Genomic DNA, 20,537 nt, shown 5'->3' with positions numbered 1-20,537 from the left:
CTGTCCCGTCCCTGGGGCGTAGGAACTGGCCACAACTAGCCTAGGACCACAGGTCTACTTGCCGCTGGGCCTCCCTGGGCCCCTCCTCACTCCCCCACTCTCTTACCCACCGCAGCCCAGACGAGAGGAGGTGGTGCCTGCGCAGCCTGGCCACCCTACCAGGGCAACTCAAGCTTCTCTTGACCCAAACACAAGAGCCCCAGCCCCTACCCTGCCACGGGCTTAGCCAGCCAGCATCTGATCGAGGGCCTACGGTGGGCCAGGGGCTTCCACCTGCCCTGCCAGCAGGGCTTGTTGACCCATTCCACAGCTGAGCAACCTGAGGCAGGAGTGGCATGGGCTGAAAAGACAGCCAGGAAGGAGTGAGCTAGCTCTTCCAGCTCCAAGCCAGGGCTCTTTCCACGCAGCCTCAGGGCCTCCTACAACCCCCTTACCCCTACCACCACCCTCTTCAGAAAGGGAAGGGGCCTAAAGCCTATCACCTTTCCAGAACAGCTGGCACTGGCCCAGAGGCAGGAGTGTGAGGGCTGGACATCTTTGCAGAAGGCTGGCCCCTTCTCCTGGGGGCATTAAACAAACACGGTCCTAGAGAGCTGTGGACTTCCTAGAACACATTTACACAGCGTCACCTCACAGCTGCCCTGTGAGCTGAGAAAGACAACCATTGTTGTCCCCTTCCCCCATACACACACACACGTGCACACACACACTGCACACTCACATACATATGCACATGCATGAACACACGCATATGCACACACACTTATACACACAGACCTGCACACTCACACACTTATGCACATACACACACTAATGTGCGTACACGTACACACTATGCAGTAATACATGTACATACATGCACACACATGCACACATGCACACACACAATACACACTAATACATGCACACATATGCACACATGTATACATGTGCGCACACTATACACACCAATACATGCACACACATGCATACACACGCACACACATACACACTAATACATGCATACACATGCACCCACACATATACACACGCACACACAGTATACACTAATACATGCACACACATACACACGTGCACACACTATACACACTAATGCATACACACATGCACATGCACATACACACGTGCACACACAGTATACACTCTAATACATGCACACACATATGCACACGCATATACACACATGCACACACTATACACACATGCATGCACACACGCACATGCATACACACATACACACACTATACACACTAATATATGCACACACATATGCACACACATATACACACATGCACACACTATATACTCTAATACATGCACACACATGCACATGCATATACACACACGCACACACAGTATACACTAATACATGCACACACACACACGCATATACACACGTGCACACACTATACACACTAATACATGCACACACATGCACATACACATACACACATGTATACACGTGCACATTCACATATGCACATACACACTAACACATGCACACTCGCATGTGCACACACACACGCATATGCACACACATATACACTAACGCATGCATATGCACACACATGCAGATGCACATACACGCACACACACCCTGAGACACACAGAGATTCAGGGAGCCAACCCCAGCCTGTGGCAAAACCAGGTCTGGAAGCTGATCTCTGGAGAAACTCGGAGAACCTCCACAAAGGCCCCAGGCTTCTCATTGCCCGCCCCTGGAGGCCGTCTTCATGTGGACCCCTCTGCCGGGCCTGTCCGGTGCCCCTACTGCTCCAAGCAGACCCCAGAACTCCCCTTCTCTCAGAGCTCCTTGGCACCCGGCACTACCAGCACAGGAGCCCAGCCCCTACGTCCTGCACCTGAACCTCTCAGCTGCTTCCTCACTCTCACTCTCCCTCTCCCTCCACCCAAGAAGGGCCCCAGCTCCATGGGCCTGCTCTACTCTCTGAGGCACTTGGGCACTTGGTTCCTTTAAATCTGGGCCTGGCGATCTCTCGGGCACTAGATGCATTTACCTACCCACCACACTCTGGGCACCTGTGGCCCTGCACTTTCTGTGATGCTGCTGACCCAGTCCTCTGCAGCCACCCTCGGGGCACTCCCGTCCTCTCCTCTCTGCCTGTGCATACTGATCCTAGAGTTGGTCACTTCCCTGTCAGTCTGCATCCCCTCCTGTGGCCTCATCACGCCTGCTGACTCCCAGATCAGCGTCTTTGGTCCAGGCATCTCTCTGGCTCTCCAGAACACGCACCCGCCTGAGGTCTAGCTACAGCTGTGGCTGCACTGTGGACTCAGTACGAGGTGAAGCCATCTGGGCCTTCCTGTCAAGCCTGCCCCTCCTCCAGTGTGCCCTGTTCCCATGAGGGTGCCATCACTCACCTCCGTGGCCCAGCCAGAATCCTGGGAGCCATCCTCCCCTCCCCACTCTTTTCCCCCAAAGTAGCGAGACCCCAAGTTTTGTCAGCTCTTGCTCTGAGCCCCTCATCTCCCCACTGCCACACATCACCTCCAGCCTGCATTCTGGCCACCATCCTGTCATGGTCTATGTCCTCTGGGACCCCCCTCCACCAAACTATCCTCTGCAAGCAGCCTGGATGCATCTGAAATCAGCTGAGGACACCACTCCTTCTTTTTTTTTTTTTTTTTTTGAGACAGTCTTCCTCTGTCACCAGCCTAGAGTGCAGTGGCATGATCTTGGCTCACTACAACCTCCGCCTCCCAGGTTCAAGCGATTCTCTCGCCTCAGCCTCCCGAGTAGCTGGGATTACAGGCACCTGCCATCGTGCCTGGCTAATTTTTGTATTTTTAGTAGACAGACAGGGTTTCAACATGTTTGCCAGGCTGGTCTTGAACTTCTGACCTCAACCTCAGGTGATCCGCCTGTCACAGCCTCCCAAAGTGCTGGGATTACAGGCGTGAGCCACCGCGCCTGGCCGACACCACTTCTTATAACCCTCTGGTGGTGGCTGTCTAAGAGGAAGTCCAACCTCCTGGCCCTGCCAACAAAGCCCCCAAGATTCTACTCCTGCCCGTGCCCTTGGACTCAAGCTTTGGTTCCCCCAGGGTATTTGCAAACCCTCACACCTGCCGTGAGCTTCAGGTCTCCATGTCCCTGCTCAGTGCTGTTCCCTTTCCCTGACATACGTTTCCTTCCCTGCATATAAAGTCTTTCTTAGCCTTCAAGTGAGAGCTTCCTATTCCAGATGCTGTTCCTGGCCATCACTTCCACCGCCCACTTATCAAGCAGCATTCAAATTCCCCCTGCCTCGCACCCCTGGGCTTCTTCGTGCCTGCACCTACCATAGCATTTTGCCCCTGTTATAATTTTTCCTTAAGCATCTGTCTCCCTCTTTGACGGTGATCAACATGAGGACAGGGAATAAATCATACTCATTTTTTGAATCCTCAGAGCCTCATGCCATCCTGACCATAACTGGTATTTCATCAATGTTTCTTGAGTCAACGTCTCCCAGCCAATATTCGCTGACACCCATCCCTTACCAAAAGCCCAAGGTGGAAGTCAGATCTGGGAGGGAGGATTTGAACTGTAAATCCAGGGAGCCCTGAGGAAGGAGGCAAGGATATTGTGCAGGGGTAGAAGTGGCGTGGCTCTCATCCTCTCCTCCCTGTAGCCCCAGCAAAAATAATCTCCTTTGGGGGCACCGTGACGACACCTTGGATGAAAGATGTTCGGCTGCCTTGCAATTCAGTGGGAGATCCAGCCCCTGCCGTGAAGTGGACCAAGGACAGGTGTGTGTCGGGACTGTGGAGGGATGGGGTGGCCCCAAAGAGGGATACAGTAGAAGAGGTGTGAGGAGGAGAGTCTGGGGCCCTCCTTCCTGGTGACCCGGTTGCCTCCAGGCCCTGTGGAGGCCCTGCAGGGTGTACTGCTACTGCTCTCTCAAGCAGGCCTGGCCTCCTGGCTCCCCTCTTGGGAGCCAAGGACCTCCCTTCCCCGGATGGTTAAAGAGGCCGGGTTACCTCATACCCCCAGGGAGTGCTGAGCAAAGCCCCAAGAACCCAGCGTCCCCTGGCAAGCCTCCTTCCACTCCCAGCATTCTTTGCCACACACCGGGGGGAGGGCCTCAGGACGAAGGGGTGCTTGACATGACCAACCCGCCCCATCCTCGCCCCCGGCAGTGAAGACTCAGCCATTCCGGTGTCCATGGACGGGCACCGGCTCATCCACACCAACGGCACACTGCTGCTGCGTGCAGTGAAGGCTGAGGACTCTGGCTACTACACCTGCACGGCCACCAACACCGGTGGCTTTGATACCATCATCGTCAACCTTCTGGTGCAAGGTGAGGCTCTGTGAGGCAGGTGGCCCCTGGTGGGGACAGGGATGGAGAAAGGGTAGGAATTCCATCACGTGAGAATGTCATCGAATAGAAGAAGATAAATCAAGGGAGAGATAGACCTTTGGGGGAACAGAGGTGCATGTGGAAGGGGAGGCAGGAGAGCTGGGGAGTGGGAGTGAGGGTGTGGGAGAGCCAGCACCTTCCCGTCATGGGGGGAGCCCCACACCGCGTCACAGGGTCCACCCTTGTGCTAAGGGGTGGTGACTTTCCCCTCACAGTTCCCCCGGACCAGCCACGCCTCACTGTCTCCAAAACCTCAGCTTCATCCATCACCCTGACCTGGATTCCAGGTGACAATGGGGGCAGCTCCATTCGAGGTGAGGAGTGGTCTGGATGAGGGGGGAAGACAGGGGAAGGAATTCTGGGCCTGGGGCAGGGAAGGGGCTTCACCCACTTCTGCCGTTTGTCTCCAAATGGCAGAAATGATCTGGGGGCCAAGTGACCCACAAGGAAGTCATTCAAGTGCCAAGGGAACTGCAATGGCCCAGGCAACTGGGATTTAGTACGCCTGCCCCTCCAATGCCACTTGTGAGCTGTGTGACCCTGGAGTAGCCTGTTTCCCTCTCTGTCTGGGTTTCCCAATCTGTCAAAGTAGACAAATGGACTAGATCAGTGCTTTCCAAGCATGAGTGTGCGTCTGCGTCACCAAGCGGCCTTGTAACAATGCAGCTCTGACTCAGCGCTCTGGACTGGGGCTGAGGACCTGCCTTTCTAACAGGCTCCAGGTGCTGCTGAGCCTGCTGCTCAGGGGGCCATGCGTGAAGTAGTGAGGGTCTAGACAGGACCCTTTGCGAGCCTCACAACTCTGGTTTTCTCCACTCCCGACCTGGGCCACTAACCCCTAACACTAGAGCCAAAGTGACAGCGTCAAACCCGCCAAGGGGCTGGACCCAAGGCCCTTACAGTGTTTTGTTGATTGGTTGGTTTAATACAGAGAGTTGACTGGGGCTGGTCTTTCCAATTTTGCTTCTAAGGAGCATATGCCTATTCCAATGACCAAAGGCCTGACTCTGCCCCCTCCCTGGAGCCCAGCCCCCCTATTGGGGTACCCAAGGCTGGGCTTCTGTTGCCCTGCCCTGCCCTGCCCCCACCTGAATCAGGTCTACCCTCCACAGGCTTCGTGCTACAGTACTCGGTGGACAACAGCGAGGAGTGGAAGGACGTGTTCATCAGCTCCAGCGAGCGCTCCTTCAAGCTGGATAGCCTCAAGTGTGGCACATGGTACAAGGTGAAGTTGGCAGCCAAGAACAGTGTGGGCTCTGGGCGCATCAGCGAGATCATCGAGGCCAAGACCCACGGGCGGGGTGAGGCCCAGGCCGCCAGGGCAGGGAAGGAGTGACGGGCCCAGGGAGGGTGGGGTAGAGGGGCCGGGTATGGGGTGGAAGGTGGCTGGGTGGGGAAGGAGGGGTCCAGGGATGCAGGGAGCCTGAAGGGAGGAGTCTCAGCCTCCTTCCCATCACCACAGCATCCCAATAGATCCCATTAGGAAAAACTAGTTCCACTTCCCCACTGGGTGGCTGAAGGTGGCACTCCTTTGCCTCTTCCTGGCTCCCTTCCTCCTCTGCTGAGGCCTCTCTCCAGGCCCTGCCCTTTTCTTCCCTTTCCTCCCTCCCCTCCTCTTCCTCCTCTGCCCCCTGGGGCTTCCCCACCTGACCTGTGCCAAACATGTATTCTGGAGCTACTGCCATCCCAGCTGCCCCAGGGAAATCCTTTCCAGCTCAGCCCAGTCCTGCCTCCCCCCGAGTCTCTCTAACCCCTCTCTCTCTCCCTCCGGCCTGCCAGAGCCCTCCTTCAGCAAAGACCAACACCTCTTCACCCACATCAACTCCACGCATGCTCGGCTTAACCTGCAGGGCTGGAACAACGGGGGCTGCCCTATCACAGCCATCGTTCTGGAGTATCGGCCCAAGGGGACCTGGGCCTGGCAGGGCCTCCGGGCCAACAGCTCTGGGGAGGTGTTCCTGACGGAACTGCGAGAGGCCACATGGTACGAGCTGCGCATGAGGGCTTGCAACAGCGCTGGCTGCGGCAATGAAACGGCCCAGTTCGCCACCCTGGACTACGATGGCAGTGAGTCGCAAGGGTGGGAGGGATGGCACAGAGGCTGGAGCAGGGTAGTGCGAAGGAAGTGGGCAGAGTGGCAGATACATAAAGAGACAGACCAATAGAAAAACAGGCAGGGATGCAGGTGGGGGAAATGCTGGCCCACAGGCAAAAGGGCTGACAAAGGGAACATCAGGTTGGTTGCAGCCAGGTAAGTGGGCAATGCACCAATGGCCACTACAGATGGACAGATACATAGGTCAGTAATACCAAAGATGGAGAGTCTTTGAAGCTGCAGTCCTCAATCACTGTGCATTGTTTCAGGGAGGTGACGAGGGAGGTAGAGGTGTGGTTGAGGTCCTGACCCCTAAGAACTTTCTGCTGATATGGAATATTAGCCAGGAGGGAACAGCCTATGCTACAGTCGCAAATACCAAAGCCTAGTGGCTTAACCCTGTACTGATTTGTTTCTTGCTGTCTTGGAGTCCTGTGAAGGTTGAGTGGCCACCATGTTTTTGAACAGGGAGCCTCCGAAATCCACAGAAAAGGCATACTACCAGTTCCTAAGTGCCTTGGCCAGCAGGTGGCCTCTGCCACATAGGGATACATATACACATACACATGCACACATACACATACACACACATACACACACACATCCATTGAAGGAACATGGAAGGCTGCATTCATAGAAGCCCATTGTCACAAGTCTACCTATGTGTTAAGGAAACAGAACAAAAGCAGTATCAGAAGGGGATGAACTCAAGCAAGGAAGGCTTCATGAAGGAGGTGACTCTTAAGCAAAGCTCTGAAACAGGCAAGGATCAGGGCTTGGCAGAGGGTTATGTCAGCAGGAAAACTTGTCATGTTTCCCTGCAGGAGACCCAGGTTAACAGATATGGCCCCCAGGAGGGGTGAGCAGGGGGAGAATGTAGGGTTTGTAGTGGTTTTTGTCCCCATCTGGGAAAGAGAACCCAGGGTCCGCTGCCCTGACTTCTTCCTACCATGCTTCACTCTTGGTTCTCCCCATCCCAGCTGGATATGAGAATTTAAACCCATCAATCCACTCTCAAGGAATGAGCACTGAACTCCAACAGGCAAGAGACTAACTCCAGGAGACTTCAGGCTAATTCTACAACAGTACCAGGAAGTCGTTAATATAATGCAGTATAAAAATGACACAACTGTTCATGGCTGTCCTGATAGGACCAGAATTTGGGGAGCAGAGGGGAAGGCCAGGGCTCTGTGCCAGGAGGTGGAGGTCAGAGCCCAAGGTCAGCAAGAGAGGTCAGAGGTCTGCCTCACCCAAGAGATGCTCTGCACAGCACCTGGCTCATAAGGGACATCTAATTCTATTCTTTGCCCTCATTCAGGCACCATTCCACCCATCAAGTCTGCTCAAGGTGAAGGGGACGACGTGAAGAAGCTATTCACCATCGGCTGCCCTGTCATCCTGGCCACACTGGGGGTGGCACTGCTCTTCATTGTACGCAAGAAGAGGAAGGAGAAGCGGCTGAAGCGACTCCGAGGTGGGGGAGCTTCCTATGGGCCTTCCAGGAGGGGGTGTTGGCTCTCAGCCACGTTGTCCCCACTTCACTGGCTCACAGCACCATCTGGATGATACAGAGTGCCTGTGTCCTCTTGAAGGAGGAGTGGTCACTCCAACTTTCTGAAACCTCCTTAGTTCAGAAGGTTTCATTCACCACTTCCTCCTCTATGCCCCCAAGACTTTGTGCCTGCCCCAGTCAGGGCTAATATTTAGAGGTACACACTGGTTAAAGCCATGTTGGTTGTTAAATATTTAAACATTTCCATGTTGGTTGGTAAACAGATGTTGCTCCTTTCCACACTGGATGCTCCATCCCCTCTCACAGGATCCCTGCAACTTTCCTAGGACCCATCCACTAAAGAATAGACCTGCAGGTAGCCTCTAGTACAATGCTCAGTTCTAACTGGGCAGTTTCTGCACCATGTCAGGTGTTAAATATTTTGAATATTATCCCCTTTTTCCATTACCTGATGCCACAGTCTACTGTGAATGGGTCTGATTTACCTCAATTTTCCCATGGCCTAATACAGTGTCTGGCACCTACTAGTTGCTTCACAAATATGCTTTCACTTATTTGGAAAACTTTTATTGAGTCTGCTTCATCATAGATATTGCAAGACTATAGAGATCAATAAAAAACAGCAAAGCCATACTCTTACAGAGATTATCATCTAATGTGAGAAGCCAGGAAACAATAGTAGCACAGAAAAGAGAATGATTAATGCTCCCTATTGTGTTCAGGAATTGGGTAAATGGATGAACAGATGGTTCAATGGATGGTTGATGATTGGATGGATGGATGGATGGATGGATGACCGGGTGGATAATTGAATGACTAGATGGGTGAGTAGTTACATGGTTGGATGGTTGAATGGATCACTGAATAAATGGTTGAATAGAAGGATGTATAGATGGAAGGATGGTTGGATGGCTAAATAGATGGCTGGGTGTAAGGATGGTTGAATAAAAGGTTGAATGAATAGATGGGTGGATGGATTGTTGAATGGCTAGATAATGATTATATGAATAGTTGAACAGATGGGTAGATGATTGAACAGATGCTTGGATGGACAGATGACTATTCTGATAGATTGATGGATGACAAGTTGGATGGATGGCTGGATGGAAAAACAATTGGAATTGTGGGATGATTGGGTGAATGGTTAAAGGAGTGGTTGGATGGAAGATTTAATATATAAATATAAGAATGATTGAATGGATGTTGAATGCATGGGTGGATGGTTGAATGGATTACTGGTTGAATCAATGGGTAGATGGATGGACAGATGGATGGTTGAATAGGTGGATGATGAATTAATGGTTGGTTGGATGGATGAATGGATAATTGGATGGTAGATGGTTAGATGGATGGATGGCTAGATCAATGAATAAATGGATGGATGGATGGATCAATGATTGGGTGAATGGATAGCTAGATAATTGGATGGTTGGATGCATGCATACAACTATTGGGATTCATTCTGACAGCTCATTCTCAGGTATCAGGGGTCTAATAAATTAAGTAGGCCCTTTAATTCTCTCTTCCAAATTCCTAACCTGAGAGTCCTGATCCTATTCAAGGCTCCTCTGAGACAAAGAATGGGCCCCAAAATCCATCCATGGACTTTTTGGGGACAGAGTCCCCAGAGGAGGAAGTGAAGCCTCTTGGTTGATATGAGAGTTTAATAATCTGAGGCTTCCTATTGACCACCTCTACCACATCCTCTCCTCTCCCCAAGATATAACTGAGGATAAACTTTCCACTGATATCCATTTCCAGCCTGTTATGGTGTCATGTTTAAGTAGAGTCAATTCATGAAGCAGATGGGGCACTTGCTATGCCCCCCTGTGCTTTGGGAAGGATCTCTCGATTAGATAAAATCTGAAGAAAGGAAAACAGACTTGAGCCAAATCCTGAATTGGGAGCAGTGAAACTGCGTCAAGTTTTAGGCTGTTTTGTAGGTCCTTACATTTCTCCTTCTGCTTCTTAGGAGACCAGCCCTGGCCCCATTTTAAGGAATTCTCCACCTTGTTTCCCATGCCTCTCCCATTGTCATCCTGTTCAAACTTCATTCTCACCCAGCCCTCCTCTCCCTCTACTGTTTTGCAGATGCAAAGAGTTTGGCAGAAATGTTGATAAGGTGGGTATCACCAAGCTGCTTCCTTTTTCCTCCCTTCTCCCCTCTCCCCTGAGGAGGACTCAGGAGCCTCGCTCTGAACTCCCAGAATAGGAGACAGGCTTCTAAGATCCCACTGTCCTGCAAAGCCCCCTCCCCCAACCCCTTATGGCTGCTGAGCCACCCACCTCGTCTTTCTCCCCACAGCAAGAACAATAGAAGCTTTGACACCCCTGTGAAAGGGCCACCCCAGGGCCCACGGCTACATATTGACATCCCCAGGGTCCAGCTGCTCATTGAGGACAAAGAAGGCATCAAGCAGCTGGGTGAGTGACAGGTGCCACAAGCTCCCTGTCATGCTGGATGTGCTTCCCCAGGCTACAATCCATGGAAGTCAAACACCGGCCCTCATGGCAGTGCCCAGGGTTCTGGCAGTAGCCCCATCAACCACTCAACAACCTTAGAACTCATTGTGGCTTCTCTCAAGGGCTAAGTTTCCTCCTCTGTCCAACGGAGGGAATTGCTGGCCTTTCTGTGACTCAACATTGGATAAAGCCTGGGTGTGGTGGATCATGCCTGTTATCCCAGCACTTTGGGAGCCCAAGGAGGAAGGATCACTTGAGGCCAAAAGTTTGAGACCAGCCTGGGCAACATAGTGAGATCCCATTTCTACCACACAAAAAAATAGCCAGGCATGGTGACACATCCTGTAGTCTCAACTACTTGGGAGGTTGAGGTAGGAGGATAGCTTGAGTCCAGGAAATTGAGGTGGCTGCAGTGAGCAATGATCACAATTAAGCCTGGGCAACAGAGTGAGACCCTGTCTCAAAAAAACAAACAAACAAATCCACAAACAAAAAACACATTGGATAAAGACAAAGAGAAATTCAGTCACATCCAACAGAGCTTTAAAAAACAATTGTCAAGGACTCATGGTAATTGTCCTTCTTTCCCCAGGAGATGACAAGGCCACCATCCCTGTGACAGATGCTGAGTTCAGCCAAGCTGTCAACCCACAGAGTTTCTGTACTGGCGTCTCCTTGCACCACCCAGCCCTCATCCAGAGCACAGGACCCCTCATCGACATGTCTGACATCCGGCCAGGAACCAGTATGCATTATCCCCAGGGAGACAGCCGTCTTCCCACCCAGGGTGCCTTGGGCATAGCGTGACAGAGGTGGTGTTTTTTCTAAAGGGAGGAGGGAGCATAATGGAATAGAATGAAAAAATGGAAAGCACTGGAATTAGCGCCTGGAGACCTCGATTGCAGATTTACTAACTGTGACCTTGGGTCTACCACTAACTTTATCTCTCTGGGCCTGTTTCCTTACGTAGAAATTTTGAGAGTATTGGGTATTTGAGTTCTCCAAGGGTCTTTCTATCTCTAGCACTGTGTATCTGGACATAGGAGAGAACACATCAAGGACTGTAGGGAATGAATGGACAGTCAGGAGGCAGCAGGAAAGGACATCACATTCTCCCCCAGGTGGAAGGAAAAGATGGGGTGGGAGGGGAGAATGCCCTCCACTGCCCCCACGCCTTGACTCAATTGCTCTTCTCCTCTGGGGACAGCGATGTGGTTAGGAAAGGCAGCATTCCCAAGGGAGCTTCTGTGGCTGTGTCTGCCTCTTCCCTTGCTCCCCCTTGCCCTTTCTGGTAAGTGCCAGCTGCCCAAGCCTGGGTGTCTGTGGTTGGAGGATGCAATTTCTTGCTTCTGTCTGTGCAGATCCAGTATCCAGGAAGAATGTAAAGTCAGCCCACAGCACCCGGAACCGGTACTCAAGCCAGTGGACCCTGACCAAGTGCCAGGCCTCCACACCTGCTCGCACCCTCACCTCTGACTGGCGCACTGTGGGCTCCCAGCATGGTGTCACCGTCACTGAGAGTGACAGCTACAGCGCCAGCCTGTCCCAGGACACAGGTGTGCCTAAGGCCCTGCTGGCATCCTGAACACCTCCCCACAGTTCCCCATCATTCACCTTCACCTTCTATTCTTCCAGCTTCTACCCACCAGCTCATGGGGCCAAGGCACAAGTCAGTTTCATGTCTAGCTGGTCACTGACCCACTGTGCAGCTGGGACAAAAACACTTGACGTCACTGACCTCTACTTGGTCAGGGAGTTAATGTTGCTTTCCCAAAAATTGTCAGAGAAACTGGTACACATGATGTTCACTGGCAAAAGGGCTGAATGTTCCAGGGGATGGTTGCTTATTTTCTTTTTTTTTTTGAGGCGGAGTCTCGCTCTGTCGCCCAGGCTGGAGTGCAGTGGCCGGATCTTGGCTCACTGCAAGCTCCGCCTCCTGGGTTTACGCCATTCTCCTGCCTCAGCCTCCCGAGTAGCTGGGACTACAGGCGCCCGCCACCTCACCCGGCTAGTTTTTTTGTATTTTTTAGTAGAGACGGGGTTTCACCGTGTTAGCCAAGATGGTCTCGATCTCCTGACCTCGTGATCCGCCCGTCTCGGCCTCCCAAAGTGCTGGGATTATAGGCTTGAGCCACCGCGCCCGGCCGCTTATATTCAAGAATGAAAGATGTTCTGCCCTTCATGAGTCAAAGTTCCTACTTCTGCCACCACTGCCACCTTCACAGGATCTCCTCAGCCTGGTGTCCTCCATGACCAGACTTCCAGACGGCTGCTGGGGTTACGGGCAGGGGAAGTGCTCAGTCAGTCTCACTTATACCCTTCTCCCCATATCCTACTCCTGTCCTCTTAACTCCCCAGACAAAGGAAGGAACAGCATGGTGTCCACTGAGAGCGCCTCTTCCACCTACGAGGAGCTGGCCCGGGCCTACGAACATGCCAAGCTGGAGGAGCAGCTGCAGCACGCCAAGTTTGAGATCACCGAGTGCTTCATCTCTGACAGTTCCTCTGACCAGATGACCACAGGCACCAACGAGAACGCCGACAGCATGACGTCCATGAGCACACCCTCAGAGCCTGGCATCTGCCGCTTTACCGCCTCACCACCCAAGCCCCAGGATGCGGACCGGGGCAAAAACGTGGCTGTGCCCATCCCTCACCGGGCCAACAAGAGTGAGTGCTCAGACCACCTCCCAGGCAGTGTCCCCTGCCCCCTGGTCCCAGCTCCATGAGCCCTGGCTAGATCTAGTCCTACCAGTACCAGGATCCTGCCAGCCCAGCTTGGCTCCTTGGCAGTGCAGGGTGGTACCAACAGCAAGGACTTGGGAGCAAGGAAGGTCAGGGCCCACATCCTGGCTCAACCTCTTCCTGGGTCTGTGGCCTTAAGTTTCTCATTTGTAAAATGCCAATGATAGTATCTACATTGCATTGTTGTGATGGCTATTAGAAATGATATACATCCCCAGCATGTCGTAAGGCCTCATTCATTCAGTAGTGAGCATCCCCTTTATCTGAAGCTGTGCCAGGATGGAAACAGATCCCTTCAGGGTCAGCTGCCCAAGGGTCTCTGGTCTCAATGCTGTTTGAATTTAATCCAGACCCAATCGATCAGTCCTGGCAGCTCCGCCCACCATGGTCATACCTCTTGGTAGGCAGTGACCTGGCCTGGCTGGGAACCACCTGACCCCAGGGGCCTGACCAGAGCCTATGCCCTTAGAGGCTGGCAGGGCAGGGCTAGGATCAGCAGGGGGAGTCTATCAGCAGATGCTGGGGTCACAGCATGCAAAGCCGAGACTATCAAACAATGCAGTGTGGTCTGCTTAGCACTAGCCATGCTAACTGAGGCAGGGGCAGGGCTCTCTGGGTCATGGAAAGAGCCTGGAGCAATGGAAAGACTTTGGAGACTGTGGCCCTGAATGACACCCCCACCCCTTTTGGCTGTGCAAATTTAGGCAAATGATTTCATCTCTCTGAACCTCAGTTTCCTCACTTGTAAATACAGGCAGGTATTAACCAATCCTGGGGGCTGTCGTGAGGATTCAATAAGAAAATCTAAGGAAAGTGCCTGGCCCAGCTCCCCCGGGGAAAGAGGCCCATTTGCAGGCAGGGTACCCATGGAGCACGGGGGGTCAGGCAATAGAGGTCTTAGAAGCATGTCACATGGAGGCAGTTTAAGAAATTACTAGGTTGGGTGTGGCTGCTCACGCCTATAACCCTAGCACTTTGGGAAGCCAAGGCAGGCTGATCACCTGAGGTCAGGAGTTCTAGACCAGCCTGGCCAACATGGCAAAACCCCATCTCTACTAAAAGATACAGAAATTAGCTGGGCATGGTGGCACATGCCTGTAATCCTAGCTACTCAGGAAGCGGAGGTTGCAGTCAGCTGAGATCGTGCCGCTGCACTCCAGCCTGGATGACAGAGCGACACTCTGTCTCAAAAAAAAAATTAGGAACTTTCCACCTGCAGAAGAGGCGACCAAGTGGGAGGAGAGAGGACATGTAGCTGATTTCAAACATCTGGAAGGCCGCCATGGGAAAGAGGGGGACGCCTCACTCTGTGAGACCTCAGAGGACAGAACCAGGCTCCATGGTGGGGAGGCGACAGGGAATGATATTCCTTTCCTCCTCAGGGTAAAGAAAAGCTTTCCACCAGCCAGAGCCGTTAGGACATCCTTGTCCTTAGCAGTAGTGAGCTCTCCACTACCGGAAGCTGACCAGCCTCTAGTGACCATTGAACAACAAGCATCCATGTATTGGGCAGCTGTTATCTGCAGCAGCCACTGTAGCAAAGCACTTTACCTACCTCATCTCATTCGCCCCTCACAATAATCCTGTGGGGAAGTAAGATCATCCCCATTTCACAGATAAGGAAATGAAGGTCAGAAAGGCCAAGCACCCCACCTTTCCGCTACTCTTTATTGCCCCCCAGTGGAGGGGCCCCTGTGCCAGGTCAGAGAGAAGACGGGGGGCAGGCGATGGGGTGAGGGCTGAATGAGCCTCTGCCTCTAACATCCTCTGCCTCTGTGATTCCAGGTGACTACTGCAACCTGCCCCTGTATGCCAAGTCAGAGGCCTTCTTTCGAAAGGCAGATGGACGTGAGCCCTGCCCCGTGGTCCCACCCCGTGAGGCCTCCATCCGGAACCTGGCTCGAACCTACCACACCCAGGCTCGCCACCTGACCCTGGACCCTGCCAGCAAGCCCTTGGGCCTCCCCCACCCAGGGGCCCCCGCTGCCGCCTCCACAGCCACCTTACCTCAGAGGACTCTGGCCATGCCAGCACCCCCAGCCGGCACAGCCCCCCCAGCCCCCGGCCCCACCCCGGCTGAGCCCCCCACCGCCCCCAGTGCTGCCCCTCCGGCCCCCAGCACCGAGCCTCCACGAGCCGGGGGTCCACACACCAAAATGGGGGGCTCCAGGGACTCGCTTCTCGAGATGAGCACGTCGGGGGTAGGGAGGTCTCAGAAGCAGGGGGCCGGGGCCTACTCCAAATCCTACACCCTGGTGTAGCGCTGGCAGGAAGAGCAGCCCACGCCTGGACCGTGCCGCGCCGCAGCCCCACACGCCAGCTCGGCTGTTTTTCTGCATTATTTATATTCAACTGACAGACAAAAACCAACCAACGACAAAACAAAAACCCCCAATCATGAACGCCTGTACATAGAACTCTTTTGTACAAATGAAACTATTTTCTTCTTCTCCATGAAGCCAGGGCACAAAGAATTTGACAGTACAAGTCAAATCCCCCACCCCACAAAATATGTGTGGAGATATATATACATATATAGACAGATAGGAACGCGTCCACAAGCTATATATCTATATATTTCTCTCACCCTATTTTGAGACAGAGGCACAAAGACTCAGCAATTTTTTTCCTTCCTCCTCACCCTCCCCCAATCTAGGTGGTTTTGACAAAGACCAAAATCCCAACTCAGAGACACTGCATGCGATTTTACTGTTCCAAGAAAACCAGGAGTTGCTTCAATTTGCAGATGCTTATGTGTTAATACCTTTTTCTATGAAAAAAGACCCAGCGCCGTGTGCAATAAAGGTTATGTTTCTATGTGGTGGCTTTTTTCCCATCTGGCGAGGGCCAGCGGGGAGGGAGGAGAGACCCCGATCCCAGGCCTTCTGTCTCTCATAAAGAGACTTTGTGAGAAGCCTGGGCTTTGGCTCAGTGCTTTAAGACTTTCAAAGGCTTGCAATTAGCCAAGGTGCCTCCTCTTCTGTTCTCAGAGCTGTGCTGGGCCTGCAAGGGGAACTAGGTCGGTGGCTTCGTGCAAACTCCTAAACCCCTCTGACCCACAGTGTCCTTACCTGTAAACAGAGGGAAGCTTGTAGCAGATGGAATGAGGCGACCTCGGGCTCACCAAGCACTGGGGAGCCTGGGAAGGGGCGGGGGGGGGTTGCCTACTGGCTTCTCTCCTCCAAGAGAGTGCAGGGTAGCCAGGGGGCCAGGACTGTGCAAGATCACTAGCCCACAGCTGTGGGAGAGGTGCCTATTGAGAGCCGGGAAGAAGAGATTATCTAAACCTGGGGCACCAGGCCAAGGCCTAAAGTTCTGGGCTGTTAGGACCAGATGAGATCAGAGGGAGGAGAGAAGTCGTCGGAGGTCTGAGGAGTGAGAGAAGCTCATGGAGGAGAGGGAATGGAGCTCAGCCAATGAGAACCAAGTCAGCACACCAGGTACCTCACCTGGCTTCCAAGGAGTCAGCCAAGTGGAAGAACAGGCGTCCACACGGAGGAGCAGGCAAGGTGCTGTGGGTGTGCAGAGGCCCGTTTCTGATGAGAGAGGGTCCAGAGGGCATCACAGGAGGTGGCAGGTGAGATGGAACTCCAGGGACTTGAAGGTTTGGAGAGGCAGAAGCAGGTGACTGGCCCCTGGGTGAAAAAGAAGTGCACCTAAGAAGTGCACGGGGGGGCTCCTGAGTCGAGCGCTGCAATTGAGGCTAAGCTGTGGATCAGGAACCTGGAAGGAAGGTGAGTCTGGGACCCGCTGCTCCCCAGCAGCTGAGAGGAGGAACTGGGAAGGGCTGGAGAGGGAGGGAGGAGTTTGTGCGTGCAGGCAGCTCATACCTATTAGCCTGGGCCCCGGTGAGGCCCCACCTGGGATGCATGACCTTTCGTAGAAGCATCTTCCGAATCCCACAAACACTGTCTGAGCACAAGTGTGTGTGGGATGCAGAGGAGTCCCTCGCATGAATAACTAGATTCCCGGGTCGGCACCGTGAGAGGGGAGGGGCAGAGATTCCGTACGCCTCGGTATTCCTAGGCTCATGAAGAAATGCTCATCTCAGGCCCCACACCCAGGACCCAGCCAGGAGAAGCAGCTAAAGGCATCAGTTGAAAATCAAAGCTCTGCATTCCAGACACCTGGTGACAGCCCAGCTTCGTTCCAGCCTCCCAAGGATGCGCACGCCATCTGCAGGTCGCCTCCAGAACTGCAAGCACAATGATCAAAACTGAGCGGTCTGCATAGAATGCCCCCCAACCCCACCTCCCCTGCACACCAGACGTTGGGCAAACAAACACGAATCAGAGCCAATTCCAACCAGCAAGAGGGAATGAAAAACTCCTCAGAGGCTAAAGGCGCAGAAGATGGAACCAGCCTAAGGGCTACCTTAGAAGGGGAACGCTGTCAGGAAAATACGGATCCCGATACTAGGTGCCAGGTGCTGCTTATAATCTCATTGCAGACGGGAGAAAGGTATCACGATTACCACTTGACAGGTGAGAAGGTTAGAGGAGCTAGAAGAGATGGGAATGAGATTTAAACTCATGAGCGTCCAATTCCTTAACTACTGAGCCATACTACCTGCTGCTCCACTGTTGAAAGATGGAGCTTCAGTTCTTCCTCGAGAATGTTGCCAGGGAAGGAGCCCGCCAGGTCCGGGGAGCAAGCTGGACATATGGGCAGAAAAACAGTTGATGTGACGCTATCAGTAAACAGTTCAGGCAGGTGACCCAATATGCAGCACAGGGTGGATTAAGGGCTCCGAAGTACTTCATCCTGGTGAAGGGCAGTGGTGGAAAAGGTGGAATTCAGCTCTGAGGAGCTGCTGGAAGCCTGGGACCTAAGGTGGACTCTGTAGGATGAGAAGGATTTGGAAAGGCAACAGAAAAGTAAGATGTGGGCCAGTTTAGCTTGTATTCCACTGGGCTAGGCCCCTTATTATAAAGCACAAAGTCTGGAAATTCAGACATACTTGAGCAAAATCCACACGATTCTATTTGCTAATAATCTCTAACTTCAATAAGTTTTGCAGGGTTTTTTGTTGTCATTGTTGTTTGTTTGGTTTTTTGTTTTTTTGAGACAGCATCTCACTCTGTCACCCAGGCTGGAGTGCAGTGGTGTGATCACGGCTCACTGCAGCCTCGACCTTTCTGGCTCAAGTGATCTTCCTGCCTCAGCCCCTGGAGTAGCAGGGACTACAGGCACATGCCACAATGCTCAGCTAATTTTTGCAATTTTTTTTTCTGTAGAGACAGGGTTTCACCATGTTGCACAGGCTGGTCTCGAACTCCTGGACTCAAGCAATCCTCCTGCCTCGGCCTCCCAAACTGCTGGGATTACAGGTGTGAGCCACTGGGCCTGGCCCTTGATATGTTTTTTCAGCTAAACCACAAGCCTGCCTGTTTGATCCACACCCAGAAGCTAATTCACAAATCAGTGGCACTCCTGCTCCTCATTCATCCCCAGCTCATCCTCATTGAAATCTATGTATCTGGAGCAGTCATCTTACACATTCACTTGCTCCTTTCCAGACCTCCACTTTGTCTACCATGGACAAGACGACCATCTGCCCTCGAGAGCCTTGATACTCCACGTGTGGTTCACAGGCCAGTGGCACCAGCATCACCATCACCTAGGAGCTTGTTACAAATACAAAATATCAGGCCTCACCCCAGAACCACTGAATCAGACTCTGCACTGCAGCACAATCCCCAGGGGACTCATATGCACATCAACGTTTGAGAAGCCCTCTTCTAGAAGACCTTCAGCGAGATGACCTCTTGTTCCTCCATTCTGCCAACCACCAGAGCTAGACTAGTGGCTCTCAAACTTAGGTGCACATCAGATTCACCTGAGGAGCTTGTTCAACAATACAGAACCCAGCTCTCCCCAGCCCTAACAGGATAGGAATTTGTTGGTATGCAGCCTAAGCATTTTTTTTTTTTTTTTTTGAGACAGGATCTTGCCTTGTAGCCCAAGCTGGAGTGCAGTGATGCTATCACGGCTCACTGCAGCCTCCACCTCCCCAACTCAGGTGATCCTCCCTCCTCAGCCTCTGAGTATCTGGGACTATAGGCACTTGCCACCATACCTGGCTAGTTTTTGTATTTTTAGTAGAGAGGGGGTTTCACCATGTTGCCCAGGCAAGTCTTGAACTCCTAAGCTCAAGCAATCGCCCACCTCGGCCTCCCAAAGTGCTAGGATTACAGGCATGAGCCACTGCACCTGACCAACATTTCTATTTTTATGGTGATGAAAGATATATAATATAAAATTCGCCATTTTAACCATTTTAAAATGTATAATTCAGCAGCACTAAATACGTTCACCTTGTTTTAAATCACCACTATCCATTTTCAGAACTTTCTCATCATTCCAAAAAGAAACTTTGTACCCATTAATCAATAACTCCCCAGTTTCCTCTCTCTCGGCACCTGGCAACCACCATTCTATTTTCTGTCTGTATGAATCTGTCTATTCTGGGATACGTGGAATCATACAATATGTGTCCTTTTGGTTCTGGCTTATTTCACTTAGCATCATGTCTTCGAGCTCCATCCATGTTGCAGCATGTGTCAGAATTTCATTCCTATTTGGGGATATTCCAGTATTTACCACATGTTGCTTCTCCATTCATCTCCTGGTGGACACGTGGGTTGCTTCTACCTCTCAGTTGTTGTGAATAATGCTGCTGTGAACACAGGTGTATAAGGATCTGTTTGAGCCCCTCTTTTCAATTCTTTTGGGAATATAGCCAGGCCTGGAACTGCTGAATCACACGCTCATTCTATATCTTACTTTTTGAGGAACCAACAAACTGTTTTCCACCAGGCATCTGTTTTTTTTTTTGTTTGTTTGTTTGTTTTTTTTGAGACCAAGTCTCAATCTGTAACCCAGGCTGGAGTACAGTGGCATGATCTCGGCTCACTGCAACCTCCACCTCCCAGGTTCAAGCAATTCTCCCGCCTCAGTCTCCCGAGTAGCTGGGATTACAGGCACGTGCCACCACGCCCAGCTAATTTTTGTAGTTTTAGTAGAGACGGGGTTTCACCATGTTGGCCAGGCTGGTCTTGAACTCCTGACCTTGTGGCATCTGTGTTTTTAACAAGCAAAATGATAATCAAGCATTTGTTCATTCACCAAATACCCCAAAGCACTTCCAATGATCTGGCACTGATCTGGACGCTAGAGATGCAAAAGCCCTGCGGGTCTCTTCCTGCACTCAAAGGCTCGCTCCCTGGAGTGTGCGCAAACTGGCGGAGGCGGAAGGAGGGAAGCCTGGATCAGGGAACAGCAGGGATGGGATGGTTAGCTGTCTGCCGAAGCCTCATCATCCCTCCACAGTGCACAGTTGTTGTGGGGAAGT

General features: G+C 52.2%; 1 protein-coding gene across 1 annotated transcript in view; it reads left to right on the top strand.

The window, feature by feature from the left end:
• DSCAML1 (Down syndrome cell adhesion molecule like 1) overlaps window positions 1-16,000 on the top strand; it is a 364,816-nt gene extending 348,816 nt beyond the window's left edge. The window contains 12 exon segments of the mRNA XM_011964833.1: window positions 3,636-3,753; window positions 4,144-4,307; window positions 4,583-4,681; window positions 5,480-5,668; window positions 6,147-6,434; window positions 7,781-7,936; window positions 10,067-10,097; window positions 10,281-10,399; window positions 11,031-11,183; window positions 11,800-11,994; window positions 12,797-13,108; window positions 14,969-16,000. Coding sequence (XP_011820223.1) covers window positions 3,636-3,753; window positions 4,144-4,307; window positions 4,583-4,681; window positions 5,480-5,668; window positions 6,147-6,434; window positions 7,781-7,936; window positions 10,067-10,097; window positions 10,281-10,399; window positions 11,031-11,183; window positions 11,800-11,994; window positions 12,797-13,108; window positions 14,969-15,444 — 2,300 coding nt within the window. The 3' untranslated portion in view covers window positions 15,445-16,000.
• The last annotated feature ends 4,537 nt before the right edge of the window (window positions 16,001-20,537 follow it).

The sequence above is a fragment of the Mandrillus leucophaeus genome, unplaced genomic scaffold (assembly GCF_000951045.1).
Source record: "Mandrillus leucophaeus isolate KB7577 unplaced genomic scaffold, Mleu.le_1.0 Scaffold71, whole genome shotgun sequence".
Lineage (NCBI taxonomy): Eukaryota > Metazoa > Chordata > Mammalia > Primates > Cercopithecidae > Mandrillus > Mandrillus leucophaeus.
Note: the sequence above shows the minus strand (reverse complement) of the source record. Positions and strands in the feature narration are given on the sequence as shown.